This window comes from Polyergus mexicanus, unplaced genomic scaffold (genome assembly GCF_030449975.1).
Source record: "Polyergus mexicanus isolate NDT 795.1 unplaced genomic scaffold, iyPolMexi1.0 SCAF_4, whole genome shotgun sequence".
NCBI lineage: Eukaryota > Metazoa > Arthropoda > Insecta > Hymenoptera > Formicidae > Polyergus > Polyergus mexicanus.
This window is the reverse complement of record NW_027223324.1, coordinates 5,462,165-5,486,425: the sequence shown is the minus strand read 5'-3', so window position 1 is coordinate 5,486,425 and position 24,261 is coordinate 5,462,165. Positions and strand designations below refer to the sequence as shown.

General features: G+C 30.6%; 2 protein-coding genes across 4 annotated transcripts in view; one reads left to right on the top strand and one right to left on the bottom strand.

Moving 5' to 3' along the window:
• Positions 1-1,259, bottom strand: part of Ethr (ecdysis triggering hormone receptor) — a 36,385-nt gene extending 35,126 nt beyond the window's left edge. Inside the window, exons 1-2 of the mRNA XM_070294796.1 lie at positions 373-1,259; positions 143-258 (exon numbers count right to left, since the gene is read on the bottom strand). Coding sequence (XP_070150897.1) covers positions 143-258; positions 373-451 — 195 coding nt within the window. The 5' untranslated portion in view covers positions 452-1,259. The remainder of the gene's footprint in view (positions 1-142; positions 259-372) is intronic.
• An 11,018-nt stretch (positions 1,260-12,277) lies between these two features.
• On the top strand, positions 12,278-24,080 carry LOC138932555 (uncharacterized). 3 transcript variants are annotated; one of them, XR_011446784.1, is made up of 9 exons: positions 12,278-13,009; positions 14,044-14,151; positions 14,454-14,599; positions 15,877-16,039; positions 17,441-17,597; positions 20,306-20,455; positions 20,964-21,393; positions 22,176-22,530; positions 23,463-24,080. XR_011446784.1 is itself a non-coding variant. In XM_070294480.1 (8 exons), the coding sequence occupies exons 1-8, from the start codon at positions 12,790-12,792 to the stop codon at positions 22,425-22,427; spliced, it is 1,626 nt and encodes a 541-aa protein (XP_070150581.1). In that variant the 5' UTR covers positions 12,278-12,789; the 3' UTR covers positions 22,428-24,080. The 3 variants fall into 3 exon arrangements, 2 of the variants coding, with proteins under 2 accessions (XP_070150581.1, XP_070150582.1); XM_070294480.1 differs by having other exon boundaries at positions 22,176-24,080; XM_070294481.1 differs by lacking the exon at positions 23,463-24,080 and having other exon boundaries at positions 20,964-21,419; positions 22,176-22,273.
• The last annotated feature ends 181 nt before the right edge of the window (positions 24,081-24,261 follow it).

Below are 24,261 nucleotides of genomic sequence, written 5' to 3'. Positions count from 1 at the left end.
ACACCCGGGGAGCTACAGCGGTTCCGGACAAAGATATTGGTTACATTGATAGCGACAAGACGATATATAAGGAAATTGCGGCGAATGACTATGGATGAGATTGGTAACTTCTCTAATATGGATTTAAAAAGTTCAAAATTACCATCAGATTGCCTATTATACCCAGTACCATGACGATAATGCAGGTTACCATCGAAGTCGTTCGGATGTAGGCGGGCAGCATGTACAGCGCGGAAGTGGCGTTCTCCGGCTCGATTACTGGAATTACGCGAAATACTTGAGATCTCTCTAGGCACATTTAACGCGGACATCCCGGGAATTCGTAATTAACGTAGCGTCATTTTAATCAAAGCGCCGCGGTCACGAGATTACCTGAGAATCCATCGAGCGCACTGTTGCCGATCGCCGTCGTGTAATAGGACGAATTGAATTGAAAGGCGACGGTAGGCATCGTTGTGTGGAAATTTTTCTCCCTTTTCTCCGTATGTATATGCGCGAGGTCACAAAATGTGACGTCACCTTTTCCTCTACCTTCTCGTCCGCCACTGCCTCGTCCTTTTCCACTTTTCAGGCCAGCCGCTGCTGCTGCTGCTACTAAATCCCCTCGCGATCACGTATCCCGTGTACACTCGAGTAAGTTTACGCTATATCACGTACTTCCACTTTCCGCCGCTTCGCCGTGCTTCCCCCCTCGATTAAGTTACATATTTACAGGCCTTACATGCAACAACGGATCGTCCAGAGGAGCGCTCGTCACGTCCGTCTCCCTCTTGCGTTTTTCGTAGGAGGAATTTCAATTTTACGTCGGCAGTACTTTCGGCCGTGATGCCACGACGACTCTCGCGGTCAGAATTTCGACGAATCGCCGGCTGTCGAAATGCTCGAGAAAATCCATTAGGGATCGCATTGGGGGGTGCGAGGGCACGCGACGTTTGGCGTCGCCGATCTCGCTCGCCGTTTTCGCCAGTGATTTTAAGGTAACTATCACTTTAGTCGAGCCGGAGACGTTAAATGACATCGTGAAGTCTCTCTCGTCTCTCGCTAAATTCATCATTAATTATTCCTCGACGCGGGAAGAGCTCTCGAAGAGATCGCGAGAGATAGTCTCGTTCCGCGACACATCCTGATTGGCTTCGTCGTTTAAAAGGGGATTCGCGTTTAATATCTCGATCGAATTGCTCAGATAGTCAAGAACATCAATTTGCGAAAAAATATTTATTTTCCATGATCCTTGACTAGGTCTGGGAACTTTATCCTGAATATTTTTACTTTATTGTCTTTACGTCAACTTTCTCGTTATCCTTTGACATATGGCGTTTCGCGGCTTTCAAATTTAACGAATTTATTTACGTGTAAATTGATCGTGCAAAATAAATAATATCGTATAGAATAATAATAGAAATAATAAATAATATTATATATCTTTAATGGAGAAGCAATTTATTCATATAAAAAAATTTTATGAGAATACATGTATCAATCTATTTGATAAGCCGATATATGTCGCGCTTGTTCTCTTTTCATTACCTTGATGGAAAATTTACGATGCGCCATAGAATTCTATTCTCGATACCCCGTGCAATTTCTTACAATGAATTTTCGATGAATTGGCAAGGCGAGAGTAAGAACGCGTCTATAGCCAATGCCAAGAGTGGCGAGTTTGCGAGCAAGAATCATTGAAGGTTTGAAGCACGCTCGGAATAGTTGCCATCCAATTTCAAATAAAGAGATTCGCATGTTTTGACGTTAGCAGATGTGCCATTATCACGTAAACATCCATGACCAAGAAAACACTCTTTCAATCGTCACACGCCATTCATTTCCTTAACAGACGAAATTCGTTTGACATTATTTAGCAAAAGTTTTGCTGTTCGAATCTCTCTATCTCGTTTCGAAGTATCGAAATTAGCGAGATAGTTTAAAATGGCTTTGCTTGCAATTGGCAAGACAATTCTAAATTTTCACAATTTCTTCTCTGAAGAATGATGTTTAATATATATATATAAATTGCTGGCTAATTAAACAAGATTAGTATTAACGCAGATGTAAACGATCAAGCTTCCTCGGATTTTCTTATAAATAATTGCGAAACTTCGCGATCACGATCGATTCGATTTTAACGAATTTACGGCAATTGAATTTTTCGCACATAATCGATAATCGGATCTTGGTCTCGACAGAATTTAATTCGGTCGAGAGCGCACGCGTATTAAATTTGATTTGTTTCGATTTATTTAATCAAATTGCATCAACGTAGTACCGATCGCATCGTATCGAATGGCTCACTCTCAATTTTGTCGCAAATTAATCCATGATTAGAAATTTTTAAAGCCGGGCGCGCGGTTCACGTTGTAAAACATCGCAATGTCTTAAATATCTTTTTGTCGTTCGATTGTTTGTCCCTTTGCAAATGGCATTGGAAATATATTTTTCGATAGCACACGTTTCCGTGCCTTCTTGTTGCGCGCAACGCGCACTGATAACTGTCAAAAATATCGGTCCGACCAATATCACGGCCACGTGATGCACCCACTTCCCATCATTTTTTTTCTTTTTTTATCACCTGTCCGTTACGCTAAGTGTCTAAGAGAAATCCGAACTGTGACGGGCAAATAGTGCCGGTAAACTGAATGGAACACGAAACTCAACCCGCCATAAACTCTCGAACGCACCTCCCTTTCATAGAGAGCATGCGCACTCTCTTTCCCCCATTATAGTATTTTTTTTTTTTTCATCCCGATCACATTTCTGGATCTGTGGCAATCAATTAATTTTGTCATTCCTTTTAAACATATAAATATAATCTAATTTAATCGTATACTCTTGAAATATAATATTTATAATTTAAAAACAATTTATTTTTCATAATAATAATTTCACTCTCGTAAGTTTGCAACATTAAGAGACATTTTTATTTATAATTATATATGTGTATTATTTTATTACAAAGCTTATTATATATAATCTAATTAAAATCGAAAAGTTGCAATATAATATCTGTTTGAATGAGAAGATCACTGAACGCATTATATTTAATACTTTACATTAAACCTGCCATTAAATCTTTTTCATGCAATTAATAATTCAGATTTTCTCTCTGCTTTCAAATATCAACGGATCAAAGTAATCACCCTTAATTCGTGTGATTTTATTATTTTGCCGCAATTATTTGCCGACATGCGTTCGATCGTTACATTTCGTCGTTTTATAGAAAGAGAAAGGGCATTGTACTCGAATGTATCACCGATAAGAGAAAAGAGTACGTGCCTCGTTTTACTTATGATATCCAGAGTATACATTAAGTGACCCTCATAAACCTAAAAAAAAAGAGGATATTCGCGGCATATGCATGGTCATAATTTTGGTTATCTAATCATGAATATTAGTAATGTACAATTTAATATAATGGAATTATTATTTTTGAATAAAATTGTTAAAAACTTGTTTTAGTATTTTTGAAATGTTCAAAATTTTTATATTCATATTTTTCACAGAGACAACAATAATATAAAGAAAATATAATATTGTCGTTCAAATATAGTATTAACGATAACAGATTTTATGGCAGACTTAAGTTTTATATAAAATAGTTCTTTATCTTTTCTTTTCCCTCTTATTTCTTCCTTTCTGGTTTTTTTATATTAAACCTTTTATAGGACTAACAACGTTTGAAGTAAAAATGAAAAAAACGATAATAAATACTTATTAGGAAACCAAGAGCGTTCTATTTGCTTTTTTCTCGTCGATTCTTTTTATCTGTATTATAATCGCCTTGAGACATTCACATACTCCTTGCTTTGACGATGTAAAGCAATATTGTCAAAGCTGATTTATATCTTACGTTAATGATGAATAGTCGATGCGCATTAGTTCAAATTCTCTCGATTTTAAAATTTCTAGATTCACTTTAACAAATAATGCAACCACATAGCAATGGCGATATGCAAGATGACAGCACGTATAATATTGCATTGTTGAATGTGTGTTTGTATTATATATATACATAAGATATTTTAGAAATTTTCTTTCAATCTCTTCCATAAATAAATCTACTTGTCAAATTTTTTATTAATAAAGAATTGATTATTATTTTTTAAAAATAAAAAATTGAAGGGGAAAACTTTAAAATAGTGTTATAGAGAGCTTCCTTCTTTTTTCTTTTTTTGCTTCCAATTTTCCCTCTAATTAATAGGCTAATTATCTCTCGTTAAAATTCAAAGAAAATTACAATAAAATTGTTACTTCCATCAGCTTTAGAATACTATCCTCGTACAGAATAAACATAATAGATCTATAATCTTAGCAATTACTAAGATTCATATTTATAATTGCGTTTGACTGAGAAATTTTAGCTAAAATTAATATTTATAAAATTTCTAAAATTAATAAATTATATATATATATATATAAATTTTACAAAATTGATATAAAATAACTATAAAAATTTGTCATATATCCTTCTCATCTTCTATTATATTATTTATATATTTTATAAGAGATTTTTTATTATCTATTATATTATTCAAAAAACACATTTAACTCTGATAAAAATTTATAAATTACCATGAAAAAGATATTTATAAATCTTAACAAATTTGTAAAACTATAAAAATTTGTTATTTCCGCCATCGTTTATTATATACTATTTTTATTACTTTTATAATTTTTATATAATTCTTTTTTACGTAAAGTCTGTCGATGCATTTTTATATAAAATTGTATATTTTATGCAAGCAATCATTGTAAATAATTGAGTTTAGCACCGATTCCTAAATTGTTTAGGTAAATCAATTCCTGTCGATCATTTGCTTTTACAATTTAATGCATACACCAGCTTCGCGTTCAATCTACTCGGTTCTTGCAAATCTATCTTTTCCGAAAACACACACACACACACATGCGTGAATCAATATTGTCGAACTTGCGCGCGATTAGCTAGGGATTGAGCGATGCATATCGATGTAGATCGAACATTGATCGCATAACACATTGTCGATGCAGTAGCAATATGTTATGACAGCAATATGTTATGACGTTACAATATTGACGCATAACGGATATTTCTTATCATTTCGGAACTTCGTACTGACCCGTTTTTCCTAAAATTTTCACCTCCTAGATTCCATGAATCGCATCATTTTACAACTCATTCAATGTTACAGATATTGAGTAGCTAGAGAATTTGATATAATTTCTACATGCGGTGAAGAATCATCTTGACAAACGAGAGAAATGGATCTTTAATAAAATTTAATATCTGATCAAAATATGTGTAAAGCTAAAAAAAAAAAAACTTTGTTTAGATTTTTAATTTTTTTCTTAATAAATAATAATTATAAAATAATTTTTTTTTTCTAAGAATATTTATACGAACATTTCACAATTACATGTATTTATTATATTTTCACGAAAATTTATTTGATATATTATTTATATGAAATCGATATATTTCAAATACAATATTGTACTCGTAGCGTTATAATTATAATTTTTAATTGATTAAAAAATAATCATAACGCTGGTTTGCTCTAATACGTTAGAGTTCATCGCATTGCATCTTCGTTGCTGATGTAACGTTACATCCATGATCTAAAATTTAATCTGTGTCGTGATGTCATGCATCATAAGCTGTCGCGCCAACGTTAGCAGATTTTATTCATTGATACGTCAGTATAGAAAGACGTCAATGATGTACCTAAACTAGGTCACAATCAATGATGTCAAATTCAGGGAGAAATTTGCCAGTACTTGGCGAGCTCGTCCTCGCCACGTGTATATACGTGGATTTTATAAATCACCGCGTAAATCCCAAATAGCTTCGCGCGATTCTTTCAAATGCAGAGATACTAGAGATAAAGATAAAAAAATTGCGAGAAAGATTATCTCTTTTAATTTCGAGCTGTCATTTTTGAGTTTTATTCTAATGGTTATTGAAATTTTTCATATACCGATAACTTGACTGATTTAACGTGGGAACACTTCAACAAAATCATATGTCATCATTTTGCATCTCGTTTATTTGCGAATGAAGCTTGGTTGTTACAGCTACCCTGCGATATACAAAAGACATTTTTTTTTTTTTTAAATCACCAACAAACAAGAGATGAAATTGCATTGCAATCATGATGACGTAGTGATAGTTATTATTTATTTCGAATTCATCAATATAACATTATAATATAAATTAATAGTGAAAAGCTTTTCAATAGTAATCCATTAAAAATTTCATTTGCTTTTATCATAAATGTTTCGGTTCATGTTGAATGCGATATTTGACGCTAACATGGTTAGTACGCAGCATCATACATCAATCATTATATTTAACATTATTTCATTGAGTAAGCGGCAATATTCATTGATCTCTGCGATATTTTGCATCCATGATGGCATGTAATCATGAGATCAGAGATATGAATGAGCGCACGTTTATTCGCGAAGAATACAGTATTCTATTTATGCCGATCGCCTAGTCAATCAATCTTAGCATTGCCACTTGAATAGTCGTTGAATAATACGTAGGTGTATAACAGAGAGAGAGAGAGAGAGACTCAATTTCTCCATATTGGGTCACGTGCATGCAACACTCTCTCATGCGCTTCCACGGCTGAGAGGACTCATCGTTCTTGCTAAACGACTCGAAAATTTTTCCATCCGCATATTGTGTAAGATTAGAATGCGCTGACGGCTAAAGAAGAGACAACAAAGTGAGACCTGATTATGTCGAGCGAAAGAAAATGTTGACGCAATAGTTATAATAAATGACAACGAATGTAATTAAACGGTTTAGCCATTGATCTCGTTTGATATTGTAACGCTTAGAGTTTATTCTATGATTAAAGCAGGATAGAGCAAAAATAAAATATCTTTCTACAAGATCCACTTTATTTAAATTTGAAATCTTGAATATAAAGTTCTTTTTCATATCTAGAGTTAATATATATATATTATAACTTATGAATTTCATTATTTAATAAGGAGTGTGCAAATATGAAGTTTCTGTTGTAAAAGATCCATTTAACCTATTAAATTTGATGTCCAAATGTTACGCCACATGTAGAATCTCCTAGTAAAGCTACCGATAGCCAAAGCACTTGCTTCTTTTCCCTCCAAAGTTTACATTACAAAATCTAGGCCAGTTCTCGCATTTCCGGTCGATTACGGATATAAACTCTCGCGGGCATTCGTCAGTGTTAACGTCACGGATGAAACCTGAAATCTTGCAGTAGCGTTATCGACATTAATCTTTATACGAGTGCAAAGAGAAAACGGAAATTTACAATACAAATCGCAATGGATGATTCCGCATCTATCTGTCCCGCCGTGGTTCTCATCCTAGAATCATACTCTATATATGTATATAAATATCTTTAATATTAAATCTTTTAAATAATAATTAATTAATTAATTAAATTTAATTAATAGAATTAATCGAAAGATTTTATCGTTCCTTATGAAGTTTGGAGACGATTTTTCTTTAACGAAAATTTTATATCCTTAAGAAAATTATCAATTTAAAAATTATCGCAATTTTTATATATATATATATATATATATATATATATATATATATATTTATCCAATATAAATATATAATTATTTTTAAAATTTAATTTTTCATAATTACTATCTTCCGTTAATTTTATAACAATTTATATGTGTGTCCCGAATCTGTCTTGTGGCATCCGACGATCTCTAACGCGTCTTAAAACACATGGCATAAGATAGATAAACATTGAAGGAACCAAAGCTATAAGTAGTAACTATAATTTACCGTCGTCATCGATATCCCGCGATTGAATAAAATATCATACGTAATGATGACTGAAGAGAAAGATTATAGCAATGACTTGACGATGACTCACTCGACAAGAGATGTTTATGCAAGAAAATGTTTACGAAATAACAATCGCGACAAAATGATTCATATTCTTGAACTATTATTTCTTAGATCAAAAATTCTTGATATGTAACAATGTCATTATCCAACAATTGAGGTTAAATTTTATTTCTTTTATATTATATATATATATATATTGTATATAAATTTTTTTATTTGTGTTTTTATTGGAAGACAAAACGCTATTATTATTAGAGAAGTGTGTGCCATTCAGAAAAAAAATTAATTAATGAAGAAAATATATTATATATATGTGCATATATACAGAGTGTCCCATTTTAAAGGACCCACTCAAATATCTCAGAAACACTGCGTTAAATCGAAAAATGTTTCAAACAAGAGTTGTGTGGCTTCAAGAGGGCCATAAGATGGTGACAATGATTTGACCTTGGAAAATCATTTGAAGGTCATGTGAAGGTTAACTTTAAAATCTTAAATAGAAACCCCCATTTTTTATTTAGTATTCTTGTAGCTGACATCGAGAGCTTTCGAAAACACTATAATAAAGTATTTTTTCATTAAGTACTTTTTGAGTTATTTTATATTTTAATCTGACATATTTTGATATAAAAAATTAAATATTTCGTAATATATTCAGTTTTCGATAATTTTACCATAATACTTCTATGTACAAAATAATAAGACAAATTAATTAGTGCCAAGATAAACAAATATTTGTTTAAAAAAATACATTGTAAATAATTTTCTTAAAAACAATTTTTTTTAATACTAATTGATTTGTCTCATTATTCTGTACATAGAAGTATTACGGTAAGATTATCAAAAACTAAATATTTTACGAGATATTTAATTTTTTATATCAAAATATTCTGAGATATTTGAGTGGGTCCTTTAAAATGGGACATCCTGTATGTCTGTCTATATGTGATTAATTATAAAAATAATATACCACCTTAACGCGCGTAATGTATTCTGCGTACGAAATTTCACGTATTTGCAAGTCAATCGGAATAAGTGAATTTAGAAAATGTATCCAATTTAGCTATATTTCCATCAGTAAATTATATATGAGAATAATGTAATAAATGTACTTTGATATTCAATTCGTCAATGAATTTAAAATATATGTAAAACAAAATGAAATAATCGGAATCATTAGATAAATATGGTAATATTGTATATATACAATGATTTTCCGATAACAAGAGATTATTAATGATTAGAAAATTATAAGAACAATAAATATTCATTCAACAGTCATCGAAAAGATAATTGAAAAAGATAATTTTTAATCTTATCACTAAAAATTATCTCATTGACCTAGTTTACGTTATTAGAGTCTCAGTTACATCACTTGACCCAACAATGATTTTCACGTAATAATATTGGCTGCTAAAATAAACCCTCTTAAACTCAAACGTAACATGAGAGTAAAATGGAGTTTGCTGGAAAACACGAGCAAGATGAGTAAATTTTCCATCGTATCTTCTATCACATACCCTTTTCTCTCCTATATGTACTCGCATATATTTTACAAAGTCCAGCATGAAGCTACTAGACGAGGACCTGTCCAAGGATTTACCGTCCGATATTCGGATAAAGATGGGTGAAGATGGCAAAGTGCGTCTGCACCCCATCTAACCACGACTGTACGTGAGAATGTTTGAGATACGAGAAGTCTCGCGGGCGTCTCTAGCTTTTAAAAGTCCGTCACTGTTATTGTTGGTCTTGCGCCAACGTAAGTAATGGCCGTAAGCATGGTGCAAATATATCCTTTCGCGCTTTTTCTTATTTATCTTTTTTGAAGTGCGGAGATTGATTCGCGAACCGTTTGCATATACCCGGTTGAGAGAATTACGGCTCGATAGCAGTGCACATGTCTACTTTATGTATGTTATAGGTCGCCTACGTGGATACGTTTTGCCTGCCCGACCGTCTACGGTCAAAGGATTGCCCAAATTATTTCCTCGCAAAACAAACATTCGTCAAATTGTGCGTGGTTTTTTTTTTTTTAATTGTTAGTCGATGTGAATTTACCGATAAATTATTTTGTAAGAGTATCATCAATGTAAGAGAGATCTCATATATGTATAATAGAACATATTGTATGCTAATATATGTTTGTATCGAGAAATTTGTAAAATTCCAAGACATAAAAATACAGAAATAATTATTTCATTGTTATCAATTATCTCAAGAATTATAATAATTAATTGCAAAGAAATTATACATACAAAATATTTTAATTTTTATAACGCACACTGTTTTCACAGGCAATCAAAATTATTTAATTGCTGGCAATTACTCGACAAATTACTCTTATATTGTATATACTGGATGGCCCATTTTAATCCATCCAGTCGAATATCTCAAAAACCAGGCCCGGAAGAGAAAAATGTTTCAAACAAAAGTTGTGTGGCTTCGAGGGGGCCATAAGATGGTGACAATGATTTGACCTTGGAAAATCATTTGAAGGTCATGTGAAGGTCAACTTTAAAATCTTAAATGGAAACCCCCATCTTTTATTTAGTATTCTTGTAGCTGACATCGAGAGCTTTCCAAAACACTATAATAAAGTATTTTTTTATTCAGTACTTTTTGAGTTATTTTATATTTTAATCTGACATCTTTTGATATAAAAAATTAAATATCTCGTAAAATATTTAGTTTTTCATAATCTTACCGTAATATTTCTATGTACAGAATAATGAGACAAATCAATTAGTATAAAAAAAAATTGTTTTTAAGAAAATTATTTACAATGTATTTTTTTAAACAAATATTTGTTTATCTTGGCACTAATTAATTTGTCTTATTATTCTATACATAGAAGTATTACGGTAAGATTATCGAAAACTGAATATTTTACGAGATATTTAATTTTTTATATCAAAATATGTCAGATTAAAATATAAAATAACTCAAAAAGTACTGAATAAAAAAATAGTTTATTACAGTGTTTTGGAAAGCTCTCGAGGCAAGCTACAAGAAAACTAAATAAAAAATGGGGGTTTCCATTTAAGATTTTAAAATTGACCTTCACATGACCTTCAAATGATTTTCCGAGGTCAAATCATTGTCACCATCTTATAGCCCCCTTGAAGCCACGCAACTTTTGTCTGAAACATTTTTCTCTTCCGGGCTTGGTTTTTGAGATATTCGACTGGATGGAATAAAATGGGCCACCCAGTATATATATATTTATTAATTATTAATATATTCATCGATATACCATAAAATATAATTTTATTGTATATCAAATAATTTTTTCATCAATTGTACGATCAGTGGTGCCATCTCGCATTGTTCATTAGGATTAATAAAGTTTTCTTACTCATCACGATACGTTGTCTTGTTGATTTATATCGCCATCTATGTCATCAATATTATCAATATTATTATATGAAAAAATTCCAATAACAAAACCGTATAAAAATATTAATTAATATGATATCAAGAAAAATCTATCCTTAACAAATCTTTACACACATATATATATTTATATATATATAATATATTCACGATGTTATCTTGATGCTGGTTCATCGATGAATGATATCCTGTATTGAAATCTGAACTCTATTATTTGTGTATATGTGTTTCTTCTTATCAACATGATATTTCACGCGATACGAAAATAAAAACTGATTTTCTAACCATTTCCAAGAAATGCGTTTTATTCTAAAAATAAAGAATATAATAAATATAAAATGTTATATTAAAATATATATGTATTCTGCGTAATGCCTTTAATATATTTCAATCTAACACAGTTACGCAAGAGCGAATGATGTAAGAAGGATTAAATAAGGGATTCCTCTCTTAGCTAACTGACTATATGTTAACGAGATTATATTTGAATTAAGAAAGAGAGGTTCTCACATTGAATTAGTTGAAGAAGAGAGAATTATTATTATATAGTTTAATAAATTATAACACAATCGGCGAGAAAATAAATTTTTTTCTAGAGAAATAAATAGAAATATATAACTTTTTTTTTTATTTTTATTTTTTTTTACGAGAAGCATTTCTTCAATTGTATTATAGCGTTTTATTAAAGCGTTATATTCATCAACAATGTCTATTGTTCTAGAAAATAAAAAAAATAAAAGTAATAAATTATGCGATACATCTTATATATTATACAATATGACAATTTAATAAAAATATTTTATCAACTAAATAGTTTTTTTTTTTTATTATATTTCCTATATAAAATTTCTATATAAATTTCCCCCCCCCCCCCCAAATAAATTCTATTTGTAGTATTTCTTTGTGATTTTTTTCAAAGGATAGATTTTGAGAACTTCTATCTCGTTCGAGGTCGTATTTAAAACCTTAGGAATTCGCGAAGTATATGCGGTTAGCTTATAAAGCTTCCGGAATTCAATATCAAGGTTTGCACTTGGGACAGGTAGTTTAGTGAAATCTGTCGCAAGAAACGTGACATCGTGATACTATACTGTTTGTACGTTTTAAAACGGACATCATTGTGTATTAAAGTCGTGTATTTTGTATATTTTTGCAACTTTATTGAATTTGTAAATGTGTTTGTTCGACAGAATAATTTTAATAATGGCATTATAAAATCATTCAGACGATTAACAAGTAAAACTACACAAAAACTAAATTATATCTCGAATATATAATTGAAAACGAGAAGAGAGAATGTAAAACTTGTGAATTTATTATTTTCGTATTTAATTATATTAACTTTGTTATAATTAACCGAAGAAGACATTTCGTAATTATTTCGCGACAATAAATCATACAGCGTGCGGTAAAACATTTCGATCCATTTAATATCCGTATATTATATTACAATAAGAAGTCGCACGCAAAAGAGAAGGAGAATGCGCTTGCGCTTACCCTTTTAAATTTTGAAAAACTCGAAGAAGAATCGATCGAATATCGATTCGTCTAATCGAAACATGAACTTCTCACGAATTTCGTGCGTAATCCTCGTGATAGTCGCCGCGTGCACTTGCGGTGCACGCACGGAATGCGGTGAATCCGCACAAATTTCCCTCCTAACGAGCGTGCACAACGACGCGTCGTGCACGAAACTATCGACAAAGGGCGTTTTACTCTACGAGGCCGCCAAGCTTTTCGCTGAGATTCACAATAACAAAACTAATGGATTCAAAATCGGTAAAAATTGAAATACTTCGATTGCGATCGAACACTCCAAATACAGGGTGTCCCATTTTAAAGGACCCATTCAAATATCTCAGAAACACTGTGTTAAATCGAAAAATGTTTCAAACAAAAGTTGCGTGGCTTCAAGAGGGCCATAAGATGGTGACAATGATTTGACCTTGGAAAAGCATTTGAAGGTCATGTGAAGGTCGACTTTAAAATCTTAAATAGAAACTCCAATTTTTTATTTAGTATTCTTGTAGCTGACATCGAGAGCTTTCCAAAATACTATAATAAAGTATTGTTTTATTCAGTACTTTTTGAGTTATTTTATATTTTAATCTGACATCTTTTGATATAAAAAATTAAATATCTCATAAAATAGTTAGTTTTTGATAATCTTACCGTAATACTTTTATGTACAGAATAATGAGACAAATCAATTAGTATAAAAAAATAATAGTTTTTAAAAAAATTATTTACGATGTATTTTTTTAAACAATTATTTATTTTTTTTTTTTGCACTAATTGATTTGTCTCATTATTCTGTACATAAAAGTATTACGATAAGATTATCAAAAACTAACTATTTTATGAGATATTTAATTTTTTATATCAAAAGATGTCAGATTAAAATATAAAATAACTCAAAAAGTACTGAATAAAAAAATAGTTAATTATAGAGTTTTGGAAAGCTCTCGATGTCAGCTACAAGAATACTAAATAAAAGATGGGGGGTTTCTATTTAAGATTTTAAAGTCGACCTTCACATGACCTTCAAATGATTTTCCAAGGTCAAATCTTTGTCACCGTCTTATGGCCCCCTTGAAGCCACGCAACTTTTGTTTGAAACATTTTTCGATTTAACGCAGTGTTTCTGAGATATCTGATTGGGTCCTTTAAAATGGGACACCCTGTATATGCGCGCGCCCGAGTGTCATTTAATTAGAGACAAATAATCACTCGATTAATCAGTCATTGATAATAATACAAAAATAGGAATGGAATACTGTTAACCAAGAAAAAATTAATCGACCAATTTGTAGGAATTACTGTTTTCGATACTTGCGGAAGTATAACGGGCGCTTTGAAAGCGGCGATGAAGGCTCTCGTATGGGCGAATATCAACTGTTTGTACCCACCTCATTATCTAGGTAAGGATCTCCACAACAGTATATTCAACATTAATTTCTTTATCGAAAGCTAGTAATAAATAATCGACTTGTTAACCTTTTTTTTTTTTTGTAAATTAATTTTTATAAAATATAATTCTTTTTATAACAAAAATAAAATATTATTAAGAGGGGGAAAAGGGGAATTAAAAAATATAATATATAATATAATATGAGTGAAAGAATATATATATATACTAGACACGTGTGAAACTTGTGTTTCTTAGAGAAATATTTAAGTAACCTTGTATGAATCGATTTATATATGACTGATAATTATTCAGGTATTATCGGACCGGACATTATGACAAATGCTGAAGCGGTACACAAAGTGACTTCGATATTGAAAGTGTCGCATATCGTCCGCAAGTCATCGATTTCTCCATATTTGCATCATTTGACAGAGGAATCAAATTCCTATCTAATACAGGTGTTTCTCATTGATTAAAGATTATTCTCAATGACGATTCGCAATATTGTTGCTTAGTCTTAAAACTTCTACAACCGAAGATGAAAATCGTTGTTTACGATTCCAAGTAGTTAACTTCCCGAGAATAAATAGACATCGGATCATATATAGCCATGAATGATCTTATATAAGTCTGTTTTTCCTCTAGTTGTGATGCTGATCTTATCATAATCTTTGCATAATGCGATACTAATATATGGATCGTTACACAAGCATTTAAAAATAATACCGAAATATACCTCCAATGACTTACATCGATATTGAGATTAATAAGATAATTATGATACAGCATCTAATTATTTCCTTTTCGCAATTAACTTTATTTTTACTATATTTAAAAAAATATATGCCTATAATACAATTCTTTTTCAAATATGTAGACAGATATAGACAGATTTCTCTATATTTCTCTATTTAAATATATTTGCATTAAAATAAATATATTAATAAATTAATTAAATAATCTAATAACGATTTATAAAACTTTTTTTATATCATAAGTTATGTAAATAAATATAAAACCTTGTAAAATCACACTAGTACCGAATCGTTAGCTCGATTGAATATGAATTAGGATAAGTTGATGGCTGAAAATGTCGGCATTTATCCGCAAATAGCTATTAAGTTTTTTATTGCCATAGTAAAGTGCGCTTAATAATGCACACATATAAAAGGTACGTATACGTATCTATTGCAATTCTTACTCAAACATATAAATCACTTACCTATAAATAAATTTACCTCGATACTATAATGCTTGTATTCATGATACGCATTCACTATTTTCTGCGAATCATAGTTTTATATAAATATTATTTGTCTACTGGTAATATTTTTTTGGCAATATATAAATAATACGTTTAAAATTAGGTAGTAAATGCAATATTTTTTAATCGGCATAATAATTATAGTTGACAAATTAATGCAAAAATTAATACATTATTAAATACAAATAAATTACAGAATAAGGCACGAAAAGCGCGTGACATAAATTAAGAAAAAAAAAAAAGTTAATAATAATGATCGTTACAATTTCTAAAAATATTACCAATTGCTGAAATTCCGTTTATTTAAATTACTAAGCATATTAAATTCCATTCATTTAAATTATTATTTATTTAAATCTATTATACAAATAGATTCCAAGTAAATAAAATTAGAAATTTATCCCAGCCATATTTAAACAATTTTATATTAATGAATAAATGATTAAAACGTGAAACTCTTATTTTTTGTAGGGAGTCTTGAGAATGATAGAAATCTTAAAGTGGAAGTCCTTCACATTAGTAGCTAACATTAACGATGAAAACGACGATAACGTGCAGAATATTGCAAAAAAATTAACAATAAATGCTATTGCCAAGAATTTGTGCGTCATAGTTCATGATAACGACGAGGAAGGTATGAAATTACGTTTTAACTTTTCTTTTACAGAGAATACTATGATAGTTTTTAATAGCATATCCATATAACAAAAATTTAAGATAGGTTCTAAGATATAAATGTCAAGGCTGTAATAACTTTTAAATTTAGAGTTCGAATCAGAACTATGAAAAATTTATCCGCCAAAGTGTTTGCATAACATAGATATAATAACGCAATCATGACAGATTCTATTACAGATATCGTGACATTTTCTGTATATTGTATAATAACTGTTAAAACAGAACAAAAGCGCTATCATATACTGGATGGCCCATTTTAATACATCCAGTCAAATATCTCAAAAACCAAGCCCGGAAGAGAAAAATGTTTCAAACAAAAGTTGTGTGGCTTCGAGGGGGCCATAAGATGGTGACAATGATTTGACCTTGGAAAATTATTTGAAGGTCATGTGAAGGTCAACTTTAAAATCTTAAACGAAAACCCCCATTTTTTATTTAGCATTCTTGTAGCTGACATCGAGTGCTTTCCAAAACACTATAATAAGGTATTTTTTCATTAAGTACTTTTTGAGTAATTTTATATTTTAATCTGACATATTTTGATATAAAAAATTTAATATCTCGTAAAATATTTAGTTTTAATGATAATCTTACCGTAATACTTCTATGTACAGAATAATGAGACAAATCAATTAGTATAAAAAAAAATTGTTTTTAAGAAAATTATTTACAATGTATTTTTTTAAACAATTATTTGTTTCTTTTGGCACTAATTAATTTGTCTTATTATTCTGTACATAGAAGTATGACGGTAAAATTATCGAAAACTGAATATTTTACGAAATATTTTATTTTTTATATCAAAATGTGTCAGATTAAAATATAAAATAACTCAAAAAGTTCAGCATAAACAAGGTATGATCACATTCAGCAAGGTCAGCTACAAGAATACTAAAGAATAGAGGTTTCCATTTAAGATTTTAAAGTTGACCTTCACATGACCTTCAAATGATTTTCCAAGGTCAAATCATTGTCACCATCTTATGGCCCCCTCGAAGCCACACAACTTTTGTTTGAAACATTTTTCTCTTCCGGGCTTGGTTTTTGAGATATTCGACTGGATGGATTAAAATGGGCCACCCAGTATATATATATTCAAAAATATTAAGTTTAAATAAAATATTATACATTTTATTCTCTTATCACGTCTTATTGTTAGTTGCCAAATTTTAATAAATTACAAATTTATTGAAATAAAGTTTGCTAAAAAAATTATTTTTAAAATATTTTGGATTCTCTCTCTCTCTCTCTCTCTCTCTCTCTATTTTCTCTGATTTATTCTAAATTCGATATTTTCCTCGACGTTTTTAAAATCGTACTTTAAATGTGTATTATATATCAAATTTTGATGTTATAGATTATACTTCTCACATCGTACATATTGGAAAACCGAGAAAGAAGTTTTTCAATGAGTCTACCAACGCAACTATACTAATTATCAGCGACGGAAATCTGATAGATTACTTAAATTCCATAATGTCAACTAATACTATACTGCTCTTAGAAGATTCTAGGTAACTATTAAAAAGTTTCGCAACAAAATTTATTTACATTAAATTATGTTAATTGCTCTGCTTAATTAATTTTTGAAAAAAAATAGACTTTTATTAATAAAATATCTGTATTTTTTTAAGAACAGGTAGAGAGTATTTCCAAGTGATATGTACGTATTTCGTTTAAATAATTAAAACAATTATTATACTTAAAGATTAAAAATGCAAATGAATAAATAGATTTCCTCTTATCTGTTATATAAATTCTCAATGCTTATGAGCCAGTTTAATTAAATCAAATAATTTAATTTATTTAAGTTATTTAAACATATTATGTTTTGATAATTAAATATTAATCCATTATAATATTACGATTAAATCTATATAAGTATTATTAAATATTAAAAAATTTAAATGCTTTATTAAAAATAAATAAAATTTTTAATATAATTACGTAAAGTGTATTAACATATAGGTAACATATATATGACAAATTTTCGTAGAATAGAGTAAATATTTTTGCTCTATTTTAAAATTTAAATAGAGAATTTCATATACAGGGTGGGGCATTTATATCTGTAATTATCTGTAATAAACTTCACACACGTAATAACGTTTAAATAGCTTCAAATATGTGCATAAATAATGTGATAGCAGTGCATCGCTCTGCTATTCGCGCTAATACCGCTTTATTATTGATCACAAACTGCACCTCAATAAAGTATTATGTACGCGAATCGTCAATTGCGATTACATAGAGACAAATAATGGATTATAGAAGATTATCCTTTATAAATTATAATAGATTTCAACGCGATGATCTGAAGCGATCATTATGTATAATTGATGAAATGCGATTTTTACGTTTTTTATATCCAGTGTGTCGTAATAATTTATTATTAGCAAAAGCGTTACGGAAGTCCTTTATTAAAAACACGCGTATTTTCCTCAACATTATGAGTAGTTTTATTGTCCTGATGATCATTTGATCCAATTATAGAATTACGTGATACAGTAATTTTATATCAATCGTATCATCGTGCGTCGTGTGCCGATGAAGCGTCTAAGAGACGTCATGTATAAATTATATTTGTCCGAAAGCACGATTTCTACTTCCGTCAAATGTGTTAAAACTCAATTGAGGTTAAGGATCTTTGGAAACTCGCGGCAAAATTGCCGGTACTCTTGCTTTTTTTCCCAGCATTTTGACGTTTCATTTTCCGGAACAGCGGTCGCGCCGAGGTCATTCTGAAATCAACGCAGAAAAATCTCGCTATCATATACGAATGGTACGCTATTTTATAAAGAATGCGAAGATAAATACGCGAAGATGTATGTGTCTGACAAGTTTATAACTAAAAATTATTTATCATTAGATATACCGAGAAATCATTTGAATGTACATAACTCTTTCATTCATCCAAATTACGAATATTTATCTCTTTCAAAGTAAAATCTATTTATAGCTATAGATATAAATCTATTTTATCAAAGGTATTGTTGAAATTCTTCAATTATATTAATTGGAAATTTGGGTTCAAATTTTTTTTTTTTTTCAACTCGATAGATAAATTTGTAGCCATCATTTTTTCTTTGTAAATATGATTTAATATTTTCATATTTTCTCCTATTACTTCTTATCGAGAAGAATTTAATATTAATTTTCTATCCCTATTCAATATATTATTTAATATTTTCAATATAATAAAAAGACGTTTTATATATTAAATAAACAAGTACATTATTTATATACTATTGAAACAAAATATATATATGGGGTATACAGAATGTCCTATAATAACCGCATCATCTCTCGTATACAAGCAGAGCGAGTTAAATCGAGTAAAAAAGTTTTCTACCGTTTTATGATTTACATAATAATTAAGAAATTAATTTTAAAAAATTGGTTAAATTAAAATTGGTTAATCTGCGTAAATATAAGCATGCGACGAGAAGAGACATTCCATTGTTACATGGTTGCTAGGTATATATAATTAATATATAATTATAACAATTATAATAATATATAATTAAATGTTTGATTATTAATCCTAATAACAAGATAGAAAGGGTAAGCCCCTGAATATTCTCTCTGTTATTTTGCTTCTCTATCCTATTCTTGGAAAAAAAAAAGTAAGATAAATGATCTGCAGACTTAATTACCATATCAGTACATATCACGCGTATACTACGTATATGAAAAATGCAAAAACAGCGTTTTAAGACATAATGTATTTAAAATACTTGTTTGCAATATGATTTATGTCTTTTTTTTCTATATTTTTATAGCAATTTAGTGTAATTATATGCATAGACGTTGCAATATATTTTATCACGTAACACGACATTCAATCGACAATTATGTATTACTATTTGAATATTGCATTATTACTGCGACCTAAAAGATAAGATAAAACAAGTTATTCTGTGAGTGTAGAATATTAATTATTATATAATAAGTTGCTTAATTATTCATTGATTTTTTTAACTTGATTAATCATAGCAAAAGATCGCAAAACAAGAGAGAACTTTGCTACTAGGTTTAATCCGGTCTATCTGCGCACAACAAGCGATACGGTTACTATCGGATACCCTGTATATTAATATACGTACACATATTCTAAAAGAAAGTTAAATATATTATATTAAATAATATTTTTCTTATACAAATAATATTGTTTTTCTTTATATATGATAAAAATATTTCATGTTAAATTCTTTCTCATCAGAAATGTAGTCAATGATTTGGAATGGAGAGTCGAAAACTCAGAATGGATGCCTAAAAACGGTTCTGGAAAGTACGATGCCGAGGATCTGAGACAAGTCAGATGGTTAGAGAACGCCGTAGGAATTTATGTGAAGGCTTTAAAAGTATCATGGTGAGCGAAATTCCTATTTAACCAAAAGCTCAACGATAGAAAACAATATTGCAAGACAAGAAAAAAAAAAAAAAACTATTAATTTAATAAGTTTATAACAAACTGTGTCGGTGATTAAATAATTGCGAATCCCCAATCATTTGTATAATTAAATAAAAATTTAACTATGCATTCGATAACGTAGTGCAAGCGATAATAGTTTTACGATCTATTTTATCATATTTTACGTTTAAAGAGTTATTTTCTAATATAATTTTTTTTAATAAAATGTTTTACTATGTATTGCGCAGTTAATAATTAATTTTAATTTTCAAATAACCCATTTTGTTTTTTTAAATTTAGAAAAGAACAGAAACAATTATAAATTAGCTTAATATTGATAAAACAAAACTTTTCTTAAGATTGTATAATAGAACTTCATTAGATATGTAATATAATATATATATAATTTATTAGATCATGATTTACGATGTAAAATATAATCCATCGAAATATAATTATTTTACAGTAAAAACAGGAAATGTAAGAATGAAATAAACCCTCTGGATTGGAATCACATGGTATCAAACATGTTATTGACACACAACACGGAATCGCAGAAAGCATCGAGATCTCTCGATCTTTCTGTAAAGACGAGCACGAGTAATCTAAAGCGCCTAGGTAGCGTGATCATTCGCCAGAATAGGGCGAAAGTTTATTGGGGTGAGGGCAAATGGGACGAAAAGGAGAAAAGCTATGTGGAGGAAAACGAAAAAAGCCATGCAACGTCAGAGAGCGACGACGAGGACATGCCATATACGTTCAGGGGATTCCCGAATCGAGAGAATGAACCGTTAACAGGATGCGCCACGACCGTCAAGGAGATCAAGAAGCTACACGAGGAGGATAGCGAGACGATCTTAGTTTCGGGGATGGACGATAACGAGTGGTGGACAACGGTGATGCCTTGTTTTACGAGAGAGAGGTTACACAAGTGATGAAACTGATGCCTTTTTAAGGGGACTTGGCAATAGTATTTGTCGGAAATGAAATCTTTCTCTTGGGCAATTTATTAGAAAAGAATGAATTAAACTCGAAAATTGTCTTTTAACGAAATGTTTATTAGGATCAAGAACTATAAAAAAAAAAAAAATCTTTTTAGTTAAAAATATGTATTAAAAATGGCGCTGCAGAAAAGGCTGATCGAAAAGGATTTTTGAATAAGTTTTGTAGTAATAATCTAAATACAGAAGCTCAAATCGACTTGAAAAAAAAATGTTTTTCATAGTTTATGATCCCGATAAACATTTTATTAAAGGACAATTCTCAATTTTAATTCATCTTTTTGTAATATATTTCCCAAGAAAGATTTCATTTTCGATAAATACTATTATTGCCGAGTCCTCTTAAAATGTCATAGTGTCAAAAAGGGACTGTATATCAATCTCATTACTTTTGTGACAGATTACATGCATAAAAAATTTTCCTTCTCGCTCTCAAAGCATCATAATTTTCTTAGAAATCGTATCTTTCACGTGTAATAAAAGTTGATCGATATTCTTTCTTTTTCTGCATCGTGACAAGAATCAGTGTTACGCGAAAAATAGAAAATTATTTGAAAACTTCTCTCTCTCTCTCTCTCTCTCTCTCTCTCTCTCTCTCTCTCGGAAAGTGTTCCTTTAAAGGGATTCGGACGGAAAGCCGAAATATCTGAAATACAACATAAGCTCGCTGATTGCAGGTGTACACGGTAAGCGGCGTGGGAATGGCGATGTTCCTGGTGGGAATCTTCGCTGTCTACGTTGTCTACGCGAACATAAACGGACCGAGATGTTCAAAGAATAAAGATTATTCGGATAGAGACACCAGCCTGAGGAGAATGGGAAGCGACAGGGAGTTACCTACGAGCATAACTACCCGCAACCAACGAACATCGCGTGTGCCACAAAGAACGGGCAGCGAAAGGAGTACCGTATCTGAGAAAAGCGTTTAACTTGAGAACATCGAAACTAATGAGCCGTATAAAAATTCGATGAAACAAGCGAATTTTGAATAAAAGATAGAAATCTGCTTTAAAATAACAATATAAAGCAAAAGTAATTATTAATGTATATAGTTCTTCTTTATTATATTTCTTCAATAAGTTTCTCGATCGTATTATCTCGATAAATATCTCGATAAATATCTCTTGATATTTGATATTATTTTTAATATTATTTATATGATCCAGTAATCATATTAGGTGTACAACTTTGCTTCCGCCGTTTTCCTATAGATGTCTTTAGCGATAAGTAGCGGTCGAAATAAATAGATCATAGACGTCATGCGATAAACTTGGGCATCTGTCAACATAACCCCATAGAAACATTAGTCGATTTGTGTCCGCGTCATAAAGTTATTCTCGATTGAAAATGTCAGTTTACGAGCCAAATTCTCGTCATTTGCGGGAGGTTTTAATTTTCTGCTTCAATATGAAGAAATCTGCGGCTGAGGCTCATCGAATGCTCTCAAATACTTATGGCGAAGCCGCTATTAGTGAAAGAACGTGTCGCGAGTGGTTTCAACGCTTCAAGAACGATGATTTTCACGTCGAAGACCGGCATAGCGGTGGAAGAGAGAAGGTTTTCGAAGATGCAGAATTGGAGGCGTTACTTAACGAAGACTCGAGTCAAAGTCAAAAAGAATTGGCACGATCATTGGGAGTGGACAATACTTTGAATCATAAATGTATAACCAGTTTTTTACAATAAAGCCTCGAATTTCGGAAAAAAAAACGGCGGAAGCAAAGTTGTACACCTAACAAATTAGATAGTATTGTATTGCTAAAATTCTTATTTGTGCCATAACATGAAATCTTATATATATATATTTAGTTATATATGTATAATGTAGATTTCTTGATAGTTAAAAATGTTGATATTATTATTTGGTATTATTTATATGATCCAGTAATTATAAATTAGATAGTATTAAATATTACTGCTATTTCTCGTAAAATAATAAAATTAATTACGATATATATGTTTAGGGGATCAAGTACGACATACGTATATATCGATACGTGTATAACAATACGAATATATAGCATAATTACTAAATTCTTTATTTCCGTTACATTTTATATTATTAATTTTTATAATTAGTATTTTATAATTTTCACTTGTGTATATTATTTTAATCGTTAAATAAATGTAGCATATTACCATGTATTGTGTGTTGTAAATCACGGATTAAACATTTAATGCCATGCACGCGCGATGCACGATAATCGCGTTCACGAAAATCGACCTTCGCCTTTCCTCAAGATTATCAATCGCGCAACAAAATAGAATGAAACTTCCGACACGTATTGTAGTAAACCCGCGTCGCATAATAAAGGGTAAGGTTGCCACGGATGTGACAGATTAAGATGGTAAAACGGGATTATGCCTGACTGAATAGACGGGTGTATTGTTCTCGCCACTTGACGCAATCAAACGATCAATCAATCCATGTTGCGTAACATGCAAGAACATCCACCTAACGCGCACATTGTCGCAACCGTTCAAGATAATCGGAGATCGGTGCGCGAGAAACCGAACCATGCGAATACATCACAATCTGCATGGCAATGCGAGACATTGTACATATACATATACAGGGTGTCCCATTTAAAAGAACCCACTCAAATATCTCAGAAACACTGCGTTAAATCGAAAAATGTTTCAAAGAAAAGTTGTGTGGCTTCAAGGGGGCCATAAGATGGTGACAATGATTTGACCTTACATAAAAGTATTACGGTAAGATTATTGAAAACTGAATAGTACTCTGCGTTGATACCACTGCTT